Genomic DNA, 25,394 nt, shown 5'->3' with positions numbered 1-25,394 from the left:
AAAGTATCAAAGCAATAAAAACAAGAAATGCTGGAAATACTCAGCAGATCTGGCAGCATCTATGGAGAGAGAAGCAGAGTTAACATTTCAGGTCAGTGACCCTTCTTCAGAACTTGCAAATATTAGAAATGTACAAGGTTATAAGCAAGTAAAGCAGGGGTGGGGCAAGAGATAACAAAGGAGAAGGTGTAGATAGGGCAAGGTCACAGAATAGCTGACCAAAAGGTCATGGAGCAAAGGCAAACAATATGTTAATGGCGTGTTGAATGACAAAGCATTAGTACAGAGAGGGTGTTAATGGACTGAAAATTGAACAGCCGCAAGTACAAACATGAAAAAAAGTGGGCAAGCAAACTGAACAAACTAAGATGAAATAAATTAAATACACACAAAAATAAAGTTTAAAGGAAAAAGAAAAGAATAACTAAAAATAAAAGTAAAATAGGGGGCCCGTCATGCTCTGAAATTATTGGACTCGATGTTCAGTCTGGCAGGCTGTAGTGTGCCTAATCAGTAAATGAGATGCTGTTCCTCGAGCTTACATTGATGTTCACTGGAACACTGCAGCAATCCCAGGACAGAGATGTGAGCATGACAGCAGGGGGGAGTGTTGAAATGGCAAGCAACCGGAAGCTCGGGGTCCTGCTTGCGGACTGAGCGAGTATTAAAGCAAGTTTTAAAGCAAAAGAACAGTAGGAAGATGGATATCAAATTTCCCAGCATGAACTAGAAGGCCTTGGATATCCTATCCACGTTCCAACTGTTCAAGTAAAGAATGCAGCTATGCTTCACAGACCAAGTAATTGTAGAACCAGAAAAACAGGCTGTAAAGATACTAATAGCAATTGGAAATGAGAGATTACGCAGGATCAATACCTCTGGCTTATCAGAAGAGGACCAGAAAGATCCCACAAAGATATGGAAAGTGCTGGAAGATCAACTCCGATTGAGTGAATTTTAGAATTCACCGTCTGGAATTGATGTCCTACAGGCAACAGCCACAGGAATCCATAGACCAGTTTGTCTGTAGCTACTGTAGTAAGGGTAACAAATGTGATGTCTCTGAAACTGAGCTGTCGGACTGAATAATGGAGCTGGTGACTGAATCAACACCCATTGAAGCATTTCAGAAAGATCTCTTGGGGGAAAAAGAAAGGTCACAGCATTGATGCACTGCTGGAAGATGGCAGGAAATACAAAGCCATTGTAGATGGACAACAGCACCTGCAAGCGTTAGTGCAGCCAACAGTATCAGCACCATAACCAGGTCGAAAAGAGCAAGCAAGCTGTGTGGTCAGTGTGGTTGGTCCCACTCATAATGAAGTTGTCCTGCATCTCAAGATCTGTGCAAGGCATATGGTGCAGAAGGACACTGGGCCCGCCTATGCAAGAATTCTGGCTCCAAAGACGCAGCCAGAAGCTACAGTAGGACACAAGCAAACAGACGACAGGCAGCAACAAGGAGAGTGCTAGCGACCTGCATAAACGCAAGCTGATACATGAAGTCCACAGTGAAACAGACCTGAGACAAGACTCAGACGGGAGTAATCCTCAGCTAGAAGATGAGCAGGCTTTTCACATTGTGCACCTGACACATTGTGTTGATAAAGTCAAACAATTGGAGGCTTTCGCCACTATTAACATTATGTGCCCAAAGAAAGTTGGCAAACATACAGTCAGGGTTAAAATTGTCACCAATGCTAGTGCAAATATCCTTCCAGTCCGAATCTTGAAAGATATGTACTGGAGTCACTGGAAATCAATGACGCAATTGACAACTGCCAAGTTATCTGAATACAACGGGTCGCCCATCCCTTGCAGTGTCACACTAACAATGCAATGTAGCTATGACAAGTCGGCATGTAAACCACAAATATTCTACCTGGTAGGCACGAGCGGACCAGTGTGTTAGGACCTCAACATTGTGACTATCCACAAGATCACCAAGGTACCCATTAGAGCAGAAGAGAGCAAGGAGAAATCTCCACGGACCGGAACCCAATCGCAGACTCTGACCAGCATCAAACGGTGCAATCTGGAAATCCAGCAACAGCAGAACTATACCGCAGCTTCAATTCTGCTCTCTAGAGAACCACCAGCACCACAACAAGCCAAAATGGACAGGTATCTCCATGAGACCAAGTACTCTTCCTCCAACAAGTCCTCAACCTTGAGCCCCAAGCCTTCAGACAGGGAGGATAAGGAGAGGCGAAGGACCTGAAGAGGCAAAGGAGGAATGAGTTGAAGCATTGTCTGTTGGATCTTCGAGCTGAGGTGCCGGAACTTTCCAAGAATGACAAGGCCTCAAAAGTTGCCATCTTGAGCCAAAGCAACAGGTGTCAGGGTCAAGGATGTCACGAAGCGGCTGCAGGACATCCTTCTGGGGGAGGGTGAACAGCCAGAGGTCGTGGTCCACATTGGTACCAATGACAAAAGCAGGACGTCCAAAGCAGTAATCTCAGGATTGCTCCCAGTACCACGTGCTAGTGAGCATAGGAATAGGAGAATTGATCGATTAAACACGCGGCTGGAGAATTGGTGTAGGAGGGAGGGCATCAGATTTCTGAGGCATTGGGACCGGTTCTGGGGCAGGTGGGACCTGTACAAGATGGACAGGCTACACCTTAACAGGACCGGAACTAACATCCTTGTAAGGAGATCTGCTAGTGCTGTTGGGGAGGGTTTAAACTAGCTTGTCAGGGGGATGGGAACCTGAGGGGTAGCTCAAATTGGAAGGAAGTAAAGCTGGTAACAGGAAGTAGAAAAGTAGCAAGTGACATTCGAAGGCAGGCGAAACAAAGGCAAGCATCAACTAGGCTGAGAATGCAGAATGTCAAGAAAACAAAATTAAGGGCTCTCTACCTGAATGCACACAGCATTCACAACAAGGTAGATGAGTTAAAAGCTGTCATGCAGGGTCCCACCTGCAAAGAATGAGGCACATTATTTTCACCACATGAACATTGATTTTAAACTGTTACTGGAGTAAAGAAAGAACTTGCTTTTTTAAAAAAATACACCAGACCCTTGACTGGAAAGACATTTGCATATTTACAGATCGTGCTTAAAAGGGACAAAAGACCATTCCCTGACACATTCAATCCACAATGGACTTTTGATTACCAGACATTGAAAGTGGAGGAGCTAGCATTCCAGGTTGACTGCTAAGATGGCCAAATACACAAACGGACATGGTCACGACAGCTAATCACATGACTAACCTGCTGGGCCACCTGAGTTTTTTGAATCTGAACTTGCCACAGAGTTTTGAACGGACAGACCGTTTCTGGCTTCTGGATTGAGAGCATCTCTCTCCTGTCTGCTCTCATCTCATTCTCACCAGCTTTGGAATCCATTGAAGACACATGAACTCCCAAGAGAGAAAAGTCTCCTACAGTGAACAAGGTTTAAGAAGAATAGTCCCAATGAAAAGCCACAATTACGTACAAGCAAGAATTACCTACAAAATGACTCAGCAGTGAGCTCGAAGCAAAGTAAAAAGAAACTCTTCTGATATTGCCTCAAACCTCTCAACTTTATTTTTTCTTCTGCTCTTTTCTGTCTCTATTTGCATGTGTGTATTGCCCCTGTATGCTAGCGTGGAGTGTGGCGTGTATCCGTAGGCGTTAACCGAAATAGAGTTTAAGTTTAAGTTTTAATAAATTTCATTTTTCTTCTTTAAAACTACGAAAGCCTATTTGTGCTCGTTTCTTTGCCTTATAATTGGAAAGCAATGAACAAGGATTCAACAAGGGGGAGCTCAAAAGACAGTGTGTTTAAATCCTGTTACAGTAAGATCAGGTGAAGACTGAAAGCGAACCCCTAGACACCTTTCTCACCTGGTCATAACAAGGCCCAAATAGAGGTAAATGGGTATGATCGAATTGCTATAATGGAAACACGGCTACAGGGTGACCAAGACTGGGAACTGAATATTCAAAGATATTCGACATTTAGGAAGGACAGGCAAAAAGGAAAAGGAGGTGGTGTTGCGCTGATAATAAGGGATGGGATCCGAACATTAGTAAGGGAGGATCTCAGATCGGAAGAACAAAACGTGGAATCTGTTTGGGTGGAACTAAAAAACAGCAAGGGGTAGCAAACATTGGTAGGAGTTGTTTATAGGCCACCAAACACTAGTGGTAGTGTGGGGGCATGGTATTAATCAGGAGATTGGAGAAGCATGTTACAGGGTAATACAGTAATCATGGATGATTTCAATCTGTATATCGACTGGGTAAACCTAATGAGTACTAATGCCATGGAGGAAGAATTTCAGGGGTGTGTTAGGGATGGCTTTCGAGAGCAGTATGTTGAGGAACTGACTAGAAAACAGACTATTTTAGATCTAGATGTGATGAGAAAGGGTTAATTAATAATCTTGTTGTAAAAGAACCTTTAGGGATGAGTGACCATAATATGATACAATTTCACATGATGTTTGAGAGTGAGGTAGTTCAATCTGAAGCCAGGGGTTAAATTTGAATAGAGGAAATTATGAAGATATGATGGACAAATTAGCTAAGGTGGATTGGGAAAATACATTAAAAGGTATGACAGTACATAAGCAATGGATAGTCTTTAAAGAAATATTACATAGTTTACAGAAACTTCCTTTAAGGCACAAAAACCTCAAAAGTAAAGGCAGTCAACCGTGGATAATAAAGGAAGTTAAGGATTGTATAAGATTAAAAGAAAATGCCTATAAAGTTGCCAGAAATAGTAGTAAACCTGAGGATTGGGAGGATTTTAGAATACAGCAAAGGAGGACGAAGAAACTGATAAAGAAAGGGAGAATAGAATATGAATGTAAACTAGCAAAAATATAAAAACAGACTGTAAAAGCTTCTACAGGTTCTGGAAAAGGAAATGTTTGGCGAAGACAAATGTGGGTCCATTACAGGCAGAGTCAGGAGAATTTATAATGGGGAATAGAGAAATGGCAGAGAAGCTAAATGATTTCTTTGTGTTTGTCTTCACTGAGGAAAATACAAGAAATCTCCCAGAATTAGAGATCCAAGGGATTAGGGGGAATGAGGAATTGAAGGAAATTAGTATTAGTAAGAAGGTTGTATTGGAGAAATTAATGGGGCTGAAGGTTGATAAGTCCCCAGGACCTGATATTCTACATCCCAGAGTGTCGTAAGAGGTAGCTATGGAGATAATAGATGCATTGGTGATCATCTTCCAAAATTCTATAGATTCTGGAGTGGTTCCTGCAGATTGGAAGGTAGCAAATGTCACCCCACTATTTAAGAAGGGAGGGAGAGAGAAAATAGGGAATTACAGACCTGTTAGCCTTATATCAATCATTGGGAAAATGCTAGAATCTATTCTAAAGGATGTGATAAATGGACACTTGGATAATAATGATCTGATTGGGCATAGTCAACATGGATTAATGAATGGGAAATCATGTTTGACAAACTGGTTGGAGTTTTTTGAGGATGTTACTAACAGAATTGATAAAGGGGTGTCGGTGGACGTGGTATACTTGGATTTTCAGAAGGCTTTTGATAAAGTCCCCCACAGGAGGTTGGTTATTAAAATTAAAGCACATGGGAAAGGAGGCAATATACTGACATGGATTAAGGATTGGTTAACAGGCAGAAAGCAGAGAGTAGGAATAAACAGGTCATTCTCGCATTGGCAGGCTGTGACTAGTGGGGTACCACAGGGATCAGTGCTTGGGTCCCAGCTGTTCACAACATATATCAATGATTTGGATGTGGGGACCAAATGTAATATTTCCAATTCACGGATGACATTAAACAAAGTGGGAATGTGTGTCGTGAGGAAGATGCAAAGCGGCTTCAAGAGGATTTGGACAGACTTGGTGAGTGGGCAAGAACGTGGCAGATGGAATATAATGTAAATGTGAGGTTATCCACTTTGGGAGGAGGAATAGATGTGCAGAGTATTTCTTAAATGGTAAGAGATTAGAAAGTGTAGATATACAAAGGGACCTGGGTGTCCTCGTCAATAAGTCACTGAAAGCTAATATGCAGGTGCAGCAAGCAATTAAGAAGGCTAATAGTATGTTAGCCTTTATCGCAAGAGGATTTGAGTCCAGGAGTAGTGAAGTCTTGCTTCAATTGTATAGAACCTTGGTTAGATCACACTGGGAGTACTGTGTGCAGTTTTGGTCTCCTTACCTTAGGAAGGATATTATTGCCATCGAGGGAGTGCAACAAAGGTTCACCAGACTTCTTCCCGGGATGGCGGGACTGTCCTGTGAAGACAGATTGGGGAAACTGGGCCTGTATTCTCCAGAGTTTCAAAGAATGAGAGATGATCTCATTGAAACCTACAAAATACTTAAATGGATAGACAGGGTAGATGCAGCTAAGATGTTCCCCCTGGTTGGGGAGTCTGGAATCAGGGAATAAGGGGGAAGCCACTTTGAACAGAGATGAGGAGAAATTTCTTTACTCAGAGGGTTGTGAATCTTTGGAATTCTCTACCCCAGAGGGCTGTGGAAGCTCAGTCATTGAGTATGTTTAAAGCTGAGATTGATAGATTTCTAAATACAAATGATATTCGGTGATATGAGGATAGTGTGGGAAAAAGGCATTGAAGTGGATGATCAGCCATGATCATATTGAATGGCGGGGCAGGCCCGATGGGCTGAATGGCCTATGTTCCTATGTATGTTGACAGGCTGAAGGCAGAGCAACAGAAACGGAATGCAGAAAGGGAGAAACCTCAGGAAAAAAAACAGCAACAGCTGAGACGCAAACTCTCCGAGCAAGAGTTGTCAAACCACCAAAACGATATGTGGACTCTTAAGCTTCTGCACATTTGAAGTTCATAAACTCTTGACCAATAATATTGATGTTATCTAATTTTAGCTGTGTTTACTTTCAGCATACGAGACTCATCTTTGGAAAGAAAGGGGATGTTGTATGATTGCCTTTAAGAGTGATGTCCCTTTAAGATCTTAGTATGCTAATGAGCTAAGTACCAGGACACAATCATGTGACTCAGAGCCAGCGTCACTCTGCAACTGTAACACCTAGAGGAAGGTTCTGTAAATAGTTAGCTCTGTACTGTATATAATAGTTTAGCTGTAATAAACCTGTTTGAGATCTTCAACCAACTGAACTCCACACATGTCATTTATGTTGCATCAGACAATAAAAAGAACTCATTACAACCAACGGGTTAATTTCTCCTGAAACTACATTCCCTTTTGTTTGTGTCGTACCGACATTTGTCACTGAACTGTTTTTGTCAACTTTAGTTGTCAAATTCGGTCGAACTAAACTCAAAGGTAGTCTTAATCTTCACTTCATTACACGCTCAGCAGGTATATACCCTATATTTGAGTGTGGAGTTTTTCTATACTTCAGCAGAAAATTAGCTAATCTCTGTTTCATGCTGAAACTTGAACATCCATGCAGCAGTTGCTTCTTGAGCAATTTTCACAGATCTTTCTGCTGCTCCATTTGATTCCAGATGATCCGGAGGAGTCAGGGTTGTCAGGAGACAAACTCCTCCAGTAAATCATGACAAGGAAAAATGTACTGTAACTCGGCTATTGTCCTTTCAGCATTGGTGTTTTGACTCATACGTTTTACATCAATCCACTTAGAGTGACGATCAATAAGCACCAAGAAATTGTCACTTTCCTTTTCACAAAAGTCAAAACGCTGTCATGCAGGCCCCACCTGCCAAGAATGAGGCATATTAATTTTGCCATACGAACACTGCATTTAAACTTGCTGGGATGAAGAGAAGGCCTGTTACAAGGGCTGCCAGACACTTAGCTGAAAAAAATTTGCATACTAACAGACAGTGCTTGTGGAGACAAAGGACTATTCCCTGACACATTCAACCCACAATGGATTTTGATCACCAGACATTGAAGGTGTAAGGAAGAGCAATCCAGAGACTGCTAAGTTGATACAACCCACAAAAGCCATGACTGGTTAAACCAGCTGGTCATGTGACTAACTGGCTGGTCTGGGGTTTTTTGAACGAGCCACAGAGTTTTTGAACTCAGAAAGACTGTTTGCTCCTGGAGTGAGAGGACCTCTCCTGTCTGCTCCCATCTCTTTCTCACAAGCCTCTGGACCCACTGAGGACACCTGAACTGCAAGACAGAAAAGTCTCCTACATCGAACAAGGTTTAAGAAGAAAACTGGGCCCCAACGAAAAGCAAGACTTACCTACAATCAAGGACTCTACAGCAAGCTTGAAGAACAGGAACCAAAACCATCTTCAGATATTGTTCAAGCTTTTCCACTTTTATTTTCTGCTCTTTTCTATCTCTATCTGCATGTGTGTATTGGGTCTGCAGGCTAGCGTGGGCGCGTCACGCATCCGTAGGCATTAACCAAATTAGAGTTTAAGTTTAATAAAGTTCAATCTTTTTTCTTTAAATCTAAGAAAACCTGTTTGGCTAGTTTCTTTGCCTTTCTTTCTTTTTTCTTTCTTTTGGGCCTCCTTATCTCGAGAGACAATGGATACGCGCCTGGAGGTGGTCAGTGGTTTGTGAAGCAGCGCCTGGAGTGGCTATAAAGGCCAATTCTGGAGTGACAGGCTCTTCCACAGGTGCTGCAGAGAAATTTGTTTGTCGGGGCTGTTGCACAGTTGGCTCTCCCCTTGCGCCTCTGTCTTTTTTCCTGCCAACTACTAAGTCTCTTCGACTCGCCACAATTTAGCCCTGTCTTTATGGCTGCCCGCCAGCTCTGGCGAATGCTGGCAACTGACTCCCACGACTTGTGATCAATGTCACACGATTTCATGTCGCGTTTGCAGACGTCTTTATAGCGGAGACATGGACGGCCGGTGGGTCTGATACCAGTGGCGAGCTCGCTGTACAATGTGTCTTTGGGGATCCTGCCATCTTCCATGCGGCTCACATGGCCAAGCCATCTCAAGCGCCGCTGATTCAGTAGTGTGTATAAGCTGGGGGTGTTGGCCGCTTCAAGGACTTCTGTGTTGGAGATATAGACCTGCCACCTGATGCCAAGTATTCTCCGAAGGCAGCGAAGATGGAATGAATTGAGACATCGCTCTTGGCTGGCATACGTTGTCCAGGCCTCGCTGCCGTAGAGCAAGGTACTGAGGACACAGGCCTGATACACTCGGACTTTTGTGTTCCGTGTCAGTGCGCCATTTTCCCACACTCTCTTGGCCAGTCTGGACATAGCAGTGGAAGCCTTACCCATGCGCTTGTTGATTTCTGCATCTAGAGACAGGTTACTGGTGATAGTTGAGCCTAGGTAGGTGAACTCTTGAACCACTTCCAGAGCGTGGTCGCCAATATTGATGGATGGAGCATTTCTGACATCCTGCCCCATGATGTTCGTTTTCTTGAGGCTGATGGTTAGGCCAAATTCATTGCAGGCAGACGCAAACCTGTCGATGAGACTCTGCAGGCACTCTTCAGTGTGAGATGTTAAAGCAGCATCGCCAGCAAAGAGGAGTTCTCTGATGAGGACTTTCCGTACTTTGGACTTCGCTCTTAGACGGGCAAGGTTGAACAACCTGCCCCCTGATCTTGTGTGGAGGAAAATTCCTTCTTCAGAGGATTTGAACGCATGTGAAAGCAGCAGGGAGAAGAAAATCCCAAAAAGTGTGGGTGCGAGAACACAGCCCTGTTTCACACCACTCAGGATAGGAAAGGGCTCTGATGAGGAGCCACCATGTTGAATTGTGCCTTTCATATTGTCATGGAATGAGGTGATGATACTTAGTAGCTTTGGTGGACATCCGATCTTTTCTAGTAGTCTGAAGAGACCACGTCTGCTGACGAGGTCAAAGGCTTTGGTGAGATCAATGAAAGCAATGTAGAGGGGCATCTGTTGTTCGCGGCATTTCTCCTGTATCTGACGAAGGGAGAACAGCATGTCAATGGTCGATCTCTCTGCACGAAAGCCACACTGTGCCTCAGGGTAGACACGCTCGGCCAGCTTCTGGAGCCTGTTCAGAGCGACTCGAGCAAAGACTTTCCCCACTATGCTGAGCAGGGAGATTCCACGGTAGTTGTTGCAGTCACCGCGGTCACCTTTGTTTTTATAGAGGGTGATGATGTTGGCATCGCGCATGTCCTGGGGTACTGCTCCCTCGTCCCAGCACAGGCATAGCAGTTCATGTAGTGCTGAGAGTATAGCAGGCTTGGCACTCTTGATTATTTCAGGGGTAATGCTGTCCTTCCCAGGGGCTTTTCCGCTGGCTAGGGAATCAATGGCATCACTGAGTTCCGATTTGGTTGGCTGTATGTCCAGCTCATCCATGACTGGTAGAGGCTGGGCTGCAGTGAGGGCAGTCTCAGTGACAGCATTCTCCCTGGAGTACAGTTCTAGGTAGTGCTCAACCCAGCGGTCCATCTGTTTGCGTTGGTCAGTGATTATGTCCCCCGATTTAGATTTGAGGGGGGCGATCAACGCAAACAGATGGACCGCTGGGTTGAGCACTACCTTCTTTGCCTTATAGAACATAAAACATAGAACAGGACAGCACAGTACAGGCTCTTCGGCCCACGATGTTGTGCTGACCCTTTAACCTACTCTAAGATCAAACTAACTACCTACCCTTCATTCTACTATCATCCATGTACCTATCCAAGAGTCGCTTAAATGTCCCTAATGTACCTGCTTCTACTACTACCGCTGGCAGCACACTCCACGCACCCACCACTCTCTGTGTAAAGAACCTACCTCTGATATCTCCCCGAAACCTTCCTCCAATCACCTTAAAATTATGCCCCCTGGTGATAGCCCTTTCCACCCTGGGAAAAAATCTCTGGCTATCCACTCTATCTATGCCTCTCATCATCTTGTACCCTTCTATCAAGTCACCTCTCATCCTTCTTTGCTCCAATGAGAAAAGCCCTAGCTCCCTCAATCTTTTTTCGTAGGACATGCCCTCCAGTCCAGGCAGCATCCTGGTAAATCTCCTCTGCACCCTCTCTAAAGCTTCCATATCCTTCCTATAATGAGGCGACCAGAACTGAACACAATATTCCAAGTGTGGTCGAACCAGGGCCTTACAGAGCTGCAGCATAACCTCGCGGCTCTTAAACTCAATCCCCCTGTTAATGAAAGCCAACACACCACACGCCTTCTTAACAACCCTATCAACTTGGGTGGCAACTTTGAGGGATTTATGGACGTGGACCCCAAGATCCCTCTGTTCTTCCACACTGCCAAGAATCCTGTCTTTAAGCCTGTATTCTGCATTCAAATTCGACTTTCCAAAATGAATCACTTCACACTTTTCCAGGTTGAACTCCATTTGCCACTTCTCAGCCCAGCTCTGCATCCTGTCAATGTCCCGTTGCAACCTACAACAGCCCTCCACACTATCCACAACTCCAGCAACCTTTGTGTCATCGGCAAACTTACTAACCCAGCCTTCCACTTCCTCATCCAAGTCATTTATAAAAATCACAAAGAGCAGAGGTCCCAGAACAGATCCCTGCGGAACACCACTGGTCACCGAGCTCCAGGCTGAATACTTTCCATCTACTACCACCCTCTGTCTTCTATGTGCCAGCCAATTTTGTATCCAGACAGCCAAATTTCCCTGTATCCCATGTCTCCTTACTTTCTGAATGAGCCTACCATGGGGAACCTTATCAAACGCCTTGCTAAAATCCATATACACCACATCCACTGCTCTTCCTTCATCAATGTGTTTGTCACATCCTCAAAGAATTCAATAAGGCTTGTGAGGCATGACCTGCCCCTCACAAAGCCATGCTAACTATCTCTAATCAAACTATGCTTTTCCAAATAATCATAAATCCTGTCTCTCAGAATCCTCTCCAATAATTTGCCCACCACTGACGTAAGACTGACTGGTCTGTAATTTCCAGTGTTATCCCTATTCCCTTTCTTGAATAAGGGAATAACATTTGCCACCCTCCAATCATCTGGTACTAGTCCAGTGGACAGTGAGGACGCAAAGATCATCGCCAAAGGCGTGGCAATCTCTTCCCTCGCTTCCCGTAATATCCTTGGGTATATCCCGTCTGGCCCCGGGGACTTATCTATCCTCATGTCTTTCAAAATTTCCAGCACATCCTCCTCCTTAACATCAACCTGTTCGAGCATATCAGCCTGTTTCACGTTGTCCTCACAAACGACAAGGTCCCTCTCACTAGTGAATACTGAAGCAGAGTATTCATTAAGGACCTCCCCTACCTCCTCCGACTTCAGGCACAAGTTCCCTCCACTATCCCTGATCGGCCCTACCCTCACTCTGGCCATCCTCTTGTTCCTCACATAAGTGTAGAACGCCTTGCGGTTTTCCTTAATCCTACCTGTCAAGACTTTTTCATGTCCCCTTCTAGCTCTCCTAGGTCCATTCTTCAGTTCCTTCCTGGCTACCTTGTAAACCCTCTAGAGCCCTGTCTGATCCTTGCTTCCTCAACCTTAAGTAAGCTTCCTTCTTCCTCTTGTCTAGCTGTTCCACATCTCTTGTCATCCAAGGTTCCTTCACCCTACCATCCCTTCCTTGCCTCATCAGGACAAACCTATCCAGCAGTCGCAGCAAGTGCTCCCTAAACAACCTCCACATTTCTGTCGTGCATTTCCCTGAGAACATCTGTTCCCAATTTAAGCTCCCCAGTTCCTGCCTAATAGCATTGTAATTCCCCCTCCCCCAATTAAATATTTTCCCATCCCGTCTGCTCCTGTCCCTCTCCATGACTATAGTAAAGGTCAGGGAGTTGTGATCACTATCACCAAAATGCTCTCCCACTGAGAGATCTGCCACCTGGCCTGGTTCGTTGCCAAGCACCAAATCCAACATAGCCTCCCCTCTAGTCGGCCTATCAACATATTGAGTCAGGAAACCTTCCTGGACACACCTGACAAAATCTGCTCCATCCAAACTATTTGCACTAAGGAGGTTCCAATCAATATTAGGGAAGTTGAAGTCACCCATGACAACAACCCTGTTATTTCCGCACCTTTCCAAAATCTGCCTCCCAATCTGTTCCTCCGGGTCTCTGTTGCTATTGGGGGGTCTATAGAAAACTCCCAATAAAGTGACTGCTCCTTTCCTGTTTCTGACTTCCACCCATACTGACTCAGTAGACAAACCCTCCTCGACGACCTCCCTTTCTGCAGCTGTGATACTATCCCTGATTAGCAATGCCACTCCCCCACCTCTTTTACCTCTGCACTCGCTCCCTTTTTCTAGCCTCACTAGCATGTGGCACCGGTATCAATCCTGAGATTACTACTCTGCTCGTCCTGCCTTTTAGCTTACAACCTAACTCCCTATATTCGCATTTCAGGTCCTCATCCCTTTTCCTAGCTATGTCATTGGTACCGATATGTACCACGACCTCTGGCTGCTCCCCCTCCCCCTTAAGAATCCTGTAGACTCGATCCGAGACATCCCTGACCCTGGCACCCGGGAGGCAACATACCATCCGGGAGTCTCGTTCGCGACCACAGAATCTCCTGTCTGTTCCTCTAACCATTGAATCTCCTATCACTATCACTCTCCTATTCTCCCCCCTTCCCTTCTGAGCCACAGAGCCAGGCTCAGTGCCAGAGACCTGTCCGCTGTGGCTTTCCCCTGGTAGGTCGTCCCCCCCAACCGTATCCAAAACGGTATACTTATTATTGAAGGGAACGGCCACAGGGGATCCCTGCACTGTGCGCCTATTCCCTTTCCCTCCCCTGACGGTCACCCAGCTACCTTCATCCTGTAACTTAGGTGTCACCTATAACTGCTCTCTATCACCCCCTCAGCATCCTGAATGATCTGAAGTTCATCCAGCTCCAGCTCCAGTTCCCTAACGCGGTCTGTGAGGAGCTGGAGTTGGGTGCACTTCTCACAGGTGAAGTCAGCAGGGACACAAGTGGTGACCCTTACCTCCCACATCCTGCAAGAGGAGCATGCAACTGCCCTAGCTTCCATCCCCTCTGCTCGAAATTGACAACAGAGATTAAATAAAAAGGAAAACCTTACCTTACCAAACCCTCCACACAAGAGTCCTTTTTTTTTTTGGTTAGAGGAGGAGGATGGGTGGGAGACACTACACGTGTAGTGTTTTGGGTTTAGCCACTGCCCGAATATATAAGTTCACTTACCCAGCAGTCCCCGTGTCCGCGTCTGCCGAATCATGAGGTAAGTACTTTATAGCTCAACTTACCTTCCCATTTCTGGCGCGTTTTTTGAAACCTCTGATCCTGCTGCTCCTTGGGCTGTTCTGACTCCTCTCACTCTCTCCCTCACGGGTTTTGGCGCGCTTTTTGAAACCTCTGGTCCTGTTACTCATTGGGCTGTTCTGACTCCTCTCACTCTCTCCCTCACGGGTTTTGGCGCGCTTTTTGAAACCTCTGGTCCTGCTGCTCCTCGGGCTGTTCTGGCTCCTCTCTCTTGGAAGTTAGTGAACAAGGATTCACTAAGGGGGAGATAAAAACACGGTGTGTTTAAAATTAAACCCTGTTATAGTAAGACCAGGCAAAGACTGAGAGGGAACCCTAGACACCTTTCTCACTGGCTATAAAAGAAATTTGGGGGCTATCGTCCTGGATTTTATCCACAGACAAATGAGAGAAATTGGAAGTGGGAAACCAAATTGTTCCCAATCAAAAAAAGAGCAACATTTCAATGCAGGTTTTCTTGTGGTTGTGTGTGATTGAATACTAACATGTCTGCAACTGAAGTGAGTAGCTCTCCAAGCCAGGGTGAAGTAATCTGGGATAGTTAAAAGCTATGGAGGAGTTGAGGAAAATGGCTGAGCAGTGTGGGATCACTGTACGTGCCAAGGCTAGAAAGTCTGAACTCCTAAGGCTAGTGGCCAACCATTTTTCCCTTGAATCTGAAGAAGCAGAAACAGGGTTAGAAGCAGACCCAGACAGGGTATTGTTAGCAAAGATACAATTGGAACAGAGGAAACTTGAATTTGAGGAGAAGGAGAGAGAGCCTTCCAGAAGGAACGTAAAGATATTGAAAGGCAGGAGAGAGAGAGAAAGAATATTCCAGAAGGAATGTGAAGAAAGAGAGTTGAAGCAGCTTGAGTTAACTAGAGGGGCGACAGAGTAACCCCAGTGAAAACATGGTCAATATGGAGGAGCAGCGGGGTCCAGGGAGACTGACAAGCGGCCGTTCTGGCTGATCTGGCCGTTCTCCCAGGGGAGAACCTTTCCTAGTCACCCCACAAACCCGAAAAGAACAAAGGGTGGGAAGGTGATAGGAACCCAAGCAGTCCTGGGAGAGAAAGAAAAGCAGGAGACACAGAGGGCCCTCCTCTAACCGAAGAGCAAGGTGCTGAGCAGGAATGAAACCCGTAGACCTGTGTGTTTCCATTGTAACAAAGCAGGGCATTTAAAAGCTGATTGTTGGAAACTAAAGGGAAAACCAGAGGGTTAATCAGGGCACACCCGCTCAGTGAAGACAGGACCCTGATGGAAAGCACAGCAGAACAAGCTGTGGCTTTAACTGCAGTAAGATTGAGACCCAGGAAGCTTACTACTGCAAGTGCAGGAAAATTTTATAGGATTCCTGAAGGTTATCAAGGTTTTGTGCTTGAAGGGAAAGTAACCCCATATCTCTCGAGTGGGGCGAGCCCATAGTGATTCTCAGGGACACAGGGGCCACTTTTACTTTTTCCTTTTTCTGGAAAAAGGCCTGACGCATCCCCCAGAGAGTGCAGTGAACACCAGAATGGTGGTGAATGGTATTGGAGGGCAGTGTATGTCTGTACCTGTACACCAGGTGCACCTGGAGTGTGACCAAGTTTCGGGATCGGTGACCATAGTTTCCTTGTGGACGGGGTTGACCTACTCCTAGGTAATGATCTGGCGGGGGTGAAGGTGGTAGCCTCCCCCCCAGTAGTGAAAGAAAGACCGCAGGCGATCAGAGAGACAGGGCAGTGGCAGGAGGCGGTCCCCTGCAGTGTCCCTGAATCTGTAGTGGATCAGGCCATGATCAAACCAGCTCCCCCAGAGGAGACTGCATTGACACTGCAGGCAGATGACCAGGTCTGCCTGTCTGAGACTTTCTTTGGAAAGTTAGGAGACCCAGGGAATGAATTAAATGGATTTTCCCTAGCTGAGGCTCAGCGAGCTGACCCAGTATTGAGAGAGTTAGCACAGGCTGCCCAGTCTGAAAGTGAAGCAGAGGGAGTCCCTGATTGCTACTATTTAAAGAATGAGATACTGATGAGGAAGTGGAGTTCTCCTCACAAACCTGAGAGCAAGGAGTGGACAGTAGTTCACCAGTTAGTGGTGCCGCAGAGGTACCGGAGAGAAATATTAAGAAGGGCCCACGAGACTACAGTAACTGTACATGCCGGTATACAAAAGACCAAAGCCCACATAAGACAGCAATTACACCGACCAAAACTCCACAAAGATGTGATGGAGTACTGCAGGAGTTGCCACATGTGCCAGGTTGAGGGGAAACCTCAACCTACAGTGAAACTTGCAGCCCTATGTCCTGTACCTGTGTTAGGAGGACCCTCCAGCAGAGGGCTGGTGAACTGTAAGGGACCCCCACTGAGAACAAAAGAGGACAGGCAGGCACATGGCTGGCAAAAGGTTAGAATGGGAAGGGGAAAACCAACCAAGAGGGCAGATTAAAGGAAGTCCGGGAGGAATCCCGGATGAAAATCCCTACTGTCTGGTCAGCCAACCCCAGGAAATGTGAAAAGTTAGACCCCACATCCACCTACCTAAATGCAGACACTAGAAGCACCCCCACTGGAGTTGCTAACAGCATTTACAGGAACCTGCAGAGACAAAGAAAAACCTCTAGGGGGCAGAGGAACTACGAGGTCAAAATGCCACAGGGGAGTACAGTAGTGCACAAATACTTGCCGACCACAGTATCTTCTGGGACAAAGGGGAGATTAGCAGAGAATTCCCCCCGCTGCCCCAGTCAGAACCAAAGAGAACCACCCATACCCCAAAGTCAAAAGCCTTTGCATGATTCAGCAAAGCACTGAAGGAGAGTTCAGGAGAGACCTGCCCACTACTGACTTTCCTGGGGGGAAAAAATTACCTCAGCAGGACAAAGACCCTAGGCAGCCATGGAAATGGACAAACGGAAGAGAAACTTCCCCAAAAAAGAACCACATGTTTATTGGGCTGCCAAAAAAGGGGCGATTTTAATATGTTTTAGGATTTGTGAATGAATGGAAATGAATGAGAGAAATGCATGTTTTTTTCTGTATCATATTTTCTCTCGACCCTTTTAATGAAATGCACCTTTACACAAATCGCATTTCATTCCGCTGGGTCTGGAGGTGTCATGCTAGGCTCCCACCTATCAAGAATGAGGCACATTAATTTTGTCATAAACATTGATTTTAAACTGTTAGTGGAGTGAAGAAAGGACTTGTTAAACAGATCAGCCGTGGCTGAAAAAGACATTTGCATATTAACAGACGGTGATTGGAAGGACAAAGGAACCATTCCCTGACACGTTCAACCCACAATGGACCTTGATCACCAAGTATTGTGTGCAAGAGGATAGCATACTAGTGTGGGTATGCTATAGACGTTAACCGATTTAGAGTTTAAGTTAAGTTTAATAAATTTCAAATTTTCTTCTTTAAACCTAAGAAAGCCTCTTTGTGCTGGTTTCTTTGCCTTATAATTGGAAAGTGGTGAACAAGGATTCACCAAGGGGGAGCTAAAAACATGGTGCGTTTAAAATTAAACCCTGTTACAGTAAGACCAAGTGAAGGCTGAAAGGGAACCCTAGACCCCTTTCTCATCTGGTCGTTACAATACCCTATCAAACTCTTTCATAATTTTAAGCGCCTCTGTCAGGTCACCCTTCTGCTGTCTCTTTTCTAGAGAAAAGAGCCCCAGCCTGTTCAATCTTTCCTCATAGTTATAATCTCTCAGTACTGCTAGCATCCTTGTTGATTTAACAGTGTTGGGAATGTTTGTGTGATTGTTGTGAATTAAGACTATTTGCCAAAATGACTACATTGATCGAGCAATTGAATCACTCAGGCCCAGTGTCCAATACAGTGTTTAAAGAACCTGCCTTTCACCTTTCTAATCTAATCAATTGATCCCCTGCACTCGAGCAGCAAGTCCAAATAAATTGGACACCTTTCTCTGAGCCCATCATTTCCTAATTGGGAAATAGCCCTGGACTATAATAATTCTCTCAAATACCTTCCAGACCATCATTCCATGTCTCTGCTGCCTGTACTTTACATGAACCTCAGGCTAATTGCTAATGAACAAAGCAATCAATACACAGAGACCCGAGGCTTAACTGTGGAAACAAACTGAAAGAACATCAGCAACAAAACATTGCAGCAATCGGCCACTTAAAACGGGGATTGTTTTCCTCATCACAGGGATGTGGAGAGACTTAAGTTGACATTCTTCTCTTTCGAGCAGAGAAGGTTAAGGAGAGATTTGATAGAGGCTTTCAAAATCATCGTTAGCCACGGGTGAGGTACCGGAAGACTGGAGGATAGCTAATGTTGTGCCTTTATTTAAGAAGGGCAGCAAGGATAAGCCAGGGAACTACAGGCCGGTGAGCATCACATCAGTGGTGGGAAAGTTATTGGAAGGGATTCTGAGAGACAGGGTTTATATGCATCTGGAAAGGCAAGGTCTGATTAGGGATAGTCAGCATGGCTTTGTGCGTGGGAAATCATGTCTCACGAATTTGATTGAGCTTTTTGAGGAGGTGACCAAGAGGATTGACGAGGGCAGGGCGATGGACGTTGTCTACATGGACTTTAGCAAGGCCTTTGACAAGGTCCCGCAGGTAGGCTGGTCCAGAAGGTTCAAACACATGGGAGCCAGGGTGAGCTAGCAAATTGGATACAAAATTGGCTTGGTGATAGGAGGCAGAGGTTGGTAGTGGAGGGTTGTTTTTCAGATTGGAGGCTGGTGACCAGTGGTGTGCCGCAGGGATCAGCGCTGGGCCCTCTGTTGTTTGTCATATATATTAATGACCTGGATGTGAATGTAAGGGGCATGATTAGTAAGTTTGCAGATGACACCAAAATTGGTGGTATAGTGGACAGTGAAGAAGGTTGTCCAAGGTTACAACAGGATATAGATCAACTGGGAAAGTGGGCAAGGGAGTGGCAAATGGAATTTAACGTAGACAAGTGTGGAGTGATGAATTCTGGGAAGTTAAACCAGGGCAGGACATATACAGTGAATGGCAAGGCCCTGGGGAGTGTTGTTGAGCAGGGAGACCTTGGGGTGCAACTACATAGTTCCCTGAAAGTGGTAACACAGGTAGACAGGGTGGTGAAGAAGGCATATGGCATGCTTGCCTTCATCGGCTGAGGCATTGAGTACAAGAGTTGGGACGACATGTTACAGTTATACATGACGTTGGTTAGGCCGCAGTTGGAGTACTGTGCGCAGTTCTGGTCGCCGCACTACAGGGAAGATGTGATTAAGCTAGAGAGGGTGCTGAAAAGATTCACAAGGATGTTGCCTGGTTTGGAGGGCTTGAGTTATAAAGGGAGATTGGATAGGCTGGGTCTGTTTTCCCTGGAGCGAAGGAGGCTGAGAGGGGATATGATAGAGGTATATAAAATTGTGAGAGTCATAGATAGGGTAGATAGCCAGAGTCCGTTTCTCATGGTAGGGGTGACTAAAACTAGAGGGCATAGATTTAAGGTGAGAGGGAGGAAGTTTAAAGGGGATCAAAGGGGTAAATTTTTCACACAAAGAATAGTGGGTATCTGGAATGAGCTGTCAGAGGAGGTGGTGGAGGCAGGAACAGTAGCGACATTTAAGAGGCATCTGGACAGGTACTTGAATGAGCAAGGCATAGAGGGATATGCAGGCAGGTGGGATTAGTATAAATAGGCATTATGGCCGGCATGGATGCAGTGGGCCGAAGGACCCGTTTCTATGCTGTACGACTCTATGACTCTATAAAATCATGAAGGGTTTTAAATACGGAGAAACTGTTTCCAGTGGCAGGAGGGTCGGTAACCAGAGGACACAGATTTAAGATAATTGCAAAAGAACCAGAGGGGAAGATGAGGAAAAATGTTTTAATGCAGTGAGTTGTTGTGATCTGGAACGCGCTGCCTGAAAGGGCGGTGGAAGCAGATTCAATAGTAACTTTCAAAAGAGCATAGGATAAATGCATGTCACAGATCCCTGAAGGTGGCTGGACATGTAGATAAGATGGTCAAGAAGGCATATGGGATATTTGCCTTTATTAGCTGAGGCATAGAATATAAGAGCTGGGAGGTTATGCTGGAACTGTATAAAACACATGCTAGGCCACAGCTGGAGTACAGTGTGCAGTTCTGGTCATCGCACTATAGGAAAGATGTGATTGCACGAGAGAGGATACAGAGGAGATTTACAAGGACGTTGCCTGGGCTGCAGAATTTTTGTTATGTGGAAAGATTGGATAGGCTGGTTTATTTGGGACAAAGGAGGCTGAGGGCTGATTTAACTGAAGTGTATAAAATTGAGGATTCAGATAGAGTGAACAGGAAGGAACTATTCCCCTTGGTTGAGGGGTCCATAACCAGGGGGTATGGATTTAGGATAAGAGGGAGGAGGTTTAGAGGGGATTCGAGGGGAATATTTTTTCACCCAGAGGAAGGCAGGGATCTAGAACTCACTGCCTGAGAGGGTGGTAGAGGCAGAAACCCTCATGCATTTTCTTCTTTTTGTTCATTCAAGGGATTTGGGTTAACAAGTACTTGGATATGCACTTGAAGTGCCGTAACCTATAAGGCTACAGACCAAGAGCTGGAAAATGGGATTAGCCTGGATGGCTACTTGATGACTGGCATGAACGTAATGGGCCGAATGGCCTCCTTCTGTGCTGTAAATTTGTATAATGATTTCTAAATACTTGAAAACAAAACTTTTGCAGAGCTATGAGGAAAGAATGTTTAGCAGGGTGGGGTAGAGCTGTCTGATAATGATTACCCCTGCTTCCTCCCCCAGGGGTAACTCACTGATGATACACTGATCATGTCTGATCACAACATGGACTCAGCAACAATACAGCCTAAAATTCCTGGTCACTCATCAGGGCACAGGTCTGGGAGCAAACAAGGAAGTTGCTGTTTGAAGAGATGCGGTGCGGAGATAAAGGTCAGAATTATTGGCACAGTCGTCAATGTGACCTTCAGATTGATTGTAAATGTGACATGTGGCTGACTCTTGGTATATTTCTGGTCTACTGTTTAATGCCTGCCACTTGCTCGACGCAACCAACCATTCATTCTTTAATTTCATCTGACAGACGATAAATTCATCGAAAAGGCCTTTCACTACCCCTCAGACAGAATCACTTTTTAATTTTCTCACAATATTTTTCCTGCCATGGCTTCTTCTCATGGAGCAAGTGGATTAATATAGAGTCCATTGCTTAATATTGGGAACCCCTAGGAATGGGCCTGATTGAAGCACAGTGTACTGCGATATGATTTCTTATCAATTGTTATGAGAGTTTCCATATTGTTTGTTAAAACTTGGAATCTATATTTTAAAACTGAAGAGGCTGAATTTTGTTTTTTTTTAAAAAGGAAGTTCAACAGAAGGTTGACCAGTAAACAAGTTTTTACTGGAAAACATGTGCTTTCAAGTAAACACCACAGGGTGTTCTAACCTGAAGGGACAGATGTTTACAAGGAAATGAGAGACCACAATATATGGCTGTCACAGGATTGTTGCTGAACTGTTTTGGTTTCACTTTGAACTGTTAAAAGCCCGTTGATTTTTGGACTAAAAGAGGCAGTTGGAGATCAGAAGAAAATCCAGACCACTGTTAGCTCTCTTTGAAGAATCCCTGCTCTTGAAAAGCAAAAGCCTATATCAAGTTCTACTGTTTCCTCCTGTACTTTGAAGACATCCTGAATGTTTGCTGAAACCTTGCATCTTTAAAAGGACTTGGCATCAAATGTGTGAGAACTGAAACCTCTGTTGCTGCACACCTGCTGTAAGGCCTGATGGGATCTACCCCAGAATACTGAGGGAGGCAAGGAAAGAAATTGCTGGGGTCTTGACAGAAATCTTTGCATCCTCATTGGCTACAGGTGAGGTCCCAGAGGACTGGAGAATAGCCAATGTTGTTCCTTTGTTTAAGAAGGGTAGCAAGGATAATCCAGGAAATTATAGGCAGGTGAGCCTTACGTCAGTGGTAGGGAAATTATTAGAGAGGATTCTTCGGGACAGGATTTACTCCCATTTGGAAACAAACAAACTTATTAGCAAGAGGCAGCATGGTTTTGTGAAGGGGAGGTCGTGCCTCACTAATTTGATTGAGTTTTTTGAGGAAGTGACAAAGATGATTGATGAAGGAAGGGCAGTGGATGTTATCTATATGGACTTCAGTAAAGTCTTTGACAAGGTCCCTCATGGCAGACTGGTACAAAAGGTGAAGGTCACACGGGACCAGAGGTGAGCTGGCAAGATGGATACAGAACTGGCTCGGTCATAGAAGACAGAGGGTAACAGTGGATGGGTGTTTTTCTGATTGGAGGGATGTGACTAGTGGTGTTCCGCAGGGATCAGTGCTGGGACCTTTGCTGTTTGTAGTATATATAAATGATTTGGAGGAAAATGTAGCTGGTCTGATTAGCAAATTTGCGGATGACACAAAGGTTGGTGGAGTTGCGGATAGTGATGAGGATTGTCAGAGGATACAGCAGGATATAGTTCGGTTGGAGACTTGGGCAGAGAAATGGCAGGTGGAGTTTAATCCGGACAAATGTGAGGTAATGCATTTTGGAAGGTCTAATGCAGGTGGGAAGTATACAGTAAATGGCAGAACCCTTAGGAGTACTGACAGGCAGAGAGATCTGGGCGTACAGGTCCACAGGTCACTGAAAGTGGCAACGCAGGTGGATAAGGTAGTCAAGAAGGCATACGGCATGCTTGCCTTCATCGGTCGGGGCATAGAGTATAAAAATTGGCAAGTCATGCTGCAGCTGTACAGAACCTTAGTTAGGCCACACTTAGAATATTGCGTCCAATTCTGGTCGCCACACTACCAGAAGGACGTGGAGGCTTTGGAGAGGGTACAGAAGAGGTTTACCAGGATGTTGCTTGGTCTGGAGGGCATTAGCTATGAGGAGAGGTTGGATAAACTCAGATTGTTTTCACTGGAGGTGGAGGGGCGACATGATAGAGGTTTACAAAGTTATGAGCAGCATGGACAGAGTGGATAGTCAGAAGCTTTTTCCCAGGGTGGAAGAGTCAGTTACTAGGGGACATAGGTTTAAGGTGAGAGGGGAAAGGTTTAGAGGGGATGTGCGAGGCAAGTTCTTTACACAGAGGGTGGTGAGTGACTGGAACTTGCTGCCGGGGGAGGTGGTAGAAGAAGGTACGATAGCGACGTTTAAGAGGCATCTTGACAAATACATGAACAGGATGGGAATAGAGGGATACGGACCCCGGAAGTGCAGAAGGTGTTGGTTCAGACAGGCATCAAGATCGGCGCAGGCTTGGAGGGCCGAATGGCCTGTTCCTGTGCTGTACTGTTCTTTGTTCTTCTGACCTATGGGAAGCCTTCTGTAGTTGAATTGCTTTGATTGACTACCAAAGCAAACTGTTCATCAACATCGCCTGGAAAGATTCCGAGTTGCAGCCACCTATTTGACTTTGGGACAACTCGCCAAAACAAATAATTTCCTTCCATAATCTTCTGTTCAGTCTCAATTTTTTTATTCCTTCTATTTCTTTGTAACAGCTGTAAACAAAAATCCCTATTTTTTCCCCGGTTAACCAGTTATGTACGTCAGTGTGTGTGAGGGTTAGGAAAAACATAAGTGGCTTTAATATCTCAATTTGCATATAGATTTACTTCATTATTGGTTAAGTCTTGTTTTATAATAAACAGATAATTTTGTTGTTTATTAAAGAAACCTGGTTGGTGTGCTTTATTCTGGGAAAAATAGAAGATCTGATTGACGGTTTCGGTAAGTGAGAAAATTTATTGATATGCTGTGACCTGTGGAGAGATGGGACTGAATTAACAGTGCACTCCTCCCACCTGGGTCATAACAGAACGCAGTGTGGAAATCTTCCACAGGGCTGAACATTCTTGTGTTTTATGGATAGGGTAGTGGGGGGAGGGTGGGGGGTTATGGTCCGAGGGAGGAAGGATCACAACATTTAGTCCCCAGGGGCTGAAGGCACTGCTCATCCCCCTGTGATACACTGCTCAGTGCAAACAGGATTGCGATCGATTAGCACCTGGGGCAAAATAACCCCCTTTGGAAAAATCTAGGATTGAGTGGGATCCGATCCCAAGGGGCCTGAAATAAACATGGAAGCTAGAAAAAGAAGGAATTCAGAGGAGGTTTTGCAGAGAGGTACAAAAGTGGTGGAGTTCCCAATGGAAAAGGAAAGTTCAAGTGGGGTCAGGAGATAATTAGATCCTGGAAAGAGATGGAGATTGAGGGATATGGGGAGATGATGGGTGGGTGGGTGGGGGCGAGGGGTATGGGGAGAAGTAGATGGATGGGAGTGAGGGATATGGGGAGAAGGGGTGGGTGGGGGTGAGGGAGATGATGAGTGGGTGTGTCGGTGGGGAAAGCTCTCCCTGTAACTTTGTCACATGTTTCTCTCTGCCTCTTGCTGCTGCTCCTCATTGTTATTTGTGACATTATTGTGCTGCTCAATGTTCCTCCACTATCACCGCAATGTCTTTTCTGTCTGTCTGTTGTGTCTCGCCTCTGAGTCAGAAAGGAAGGGGTTCGATTCCCTCTGCAGACACTTGAGTGCATAATCTGGGTTGAAACTCCAGTCTAGTACTGAGGGAGTGCTGCACTGTCGGAGGGTCAGTACTGAGGGAGTGCTGCACTGTTGGAGGGTCAGTACTGAGGGAGTGCTGCACTGTCGGAGGGTCAGTACTGAGGGAGTGCTGCACTGTCGGAGGGTCAGTACTGAGGGAGTGCTGCACTGTTGAAGGGTCAGTACTGAGGGAGTGCTGCACTGTCAGAGGGTCAGTACTGAGGGAGTGCTGCACTGTCAGAGGGTCAGTACTGAGGGAGTGCGACACTGTCGGAGGGTCAGTACTGAGGGAGTGCGACACTGTCGGAAGGTCAGTACTGAGGGAGTGCTGCACTGTCAGAGGGTCAGTACTGAGGGAGTGCTGCACTGTCGGAGGGTCAGTACTGAGGGAGTGCTGCACTGTCGGAGGGTCAGTACTGAGGGAGTGCGACATGTCGGAGGGTCAGTACTGAGAGAGTGCTCCACTGTTGGAGGGTCAGTACTGAGGGAGTGCTGCACTGTCGGAGGGTCAGTACTGAGGGAGTGCTGCACTGTTGGAGGGTCAGTACTGAGGGAATGCTGCACTGTCGGAGGGTCAGTACTGAGGGAGTGCTGCACTGTCGGAGGGTCAGTACTGAGGGAGTGCTGCACTGTCGGAGGGTCAGTACTGAGGGAGTGCTGCACTGTCGGAGGGTCAGTACTGAGAGAGTGCTGCACTGTCGGAGGGTCAGTACT

The 25,394-nt window shown here is 45.7% G+C and overlaps 1 protein-coding gene across 3 annotated transcripts in view; it reads right to left on the bottom strand.

Annotated features, from left to right (window-relative positions):
• LOC137370904 (uncharacterized) overlaps positions 1-25,394 on the bottom strand; it is a 145,259-nt gene that overhangs the window by 92,526 nt on the left and 27,339 nt on the right. For all 3 annotated transcript variants that reach the window (XR_010975138.1, XM_068032761.1, XM_068032760.1), the window contains exon 3: positions 14,123-14,374. Coding sequence is in view for 2 of the 3 variants with exons in the window: in XM_068032761.1 (XP_067888862.1) it covers positions 14,123-14,248 (126 nt within the window). In the remaining variant the exon portion in view is untranslated. The remainder of the gene's footprint in view (positions 1-14,122; positions 14,375-25,394) is intronic.

Source organism: Heterodontus francisci, chromosome 6, assembly GCF_036365525.1.
Source record: "Heterodontus francisci isolate sHetFra1 chromosome 6, sHetFra1.hap1, whole genome shotgun sequence".
NCBI lineage: Eukaryota > Metazoa > Chordata > Chondrichthyes > Heterodontiformes > Heterodontidae > Heterodontus > Heterodontus francisci.
The sequence above is the reverse complement of the archived record's forward strand: the minus strand, read 5'-3'. Positions and strand labels throughout refer to the sequence as shown.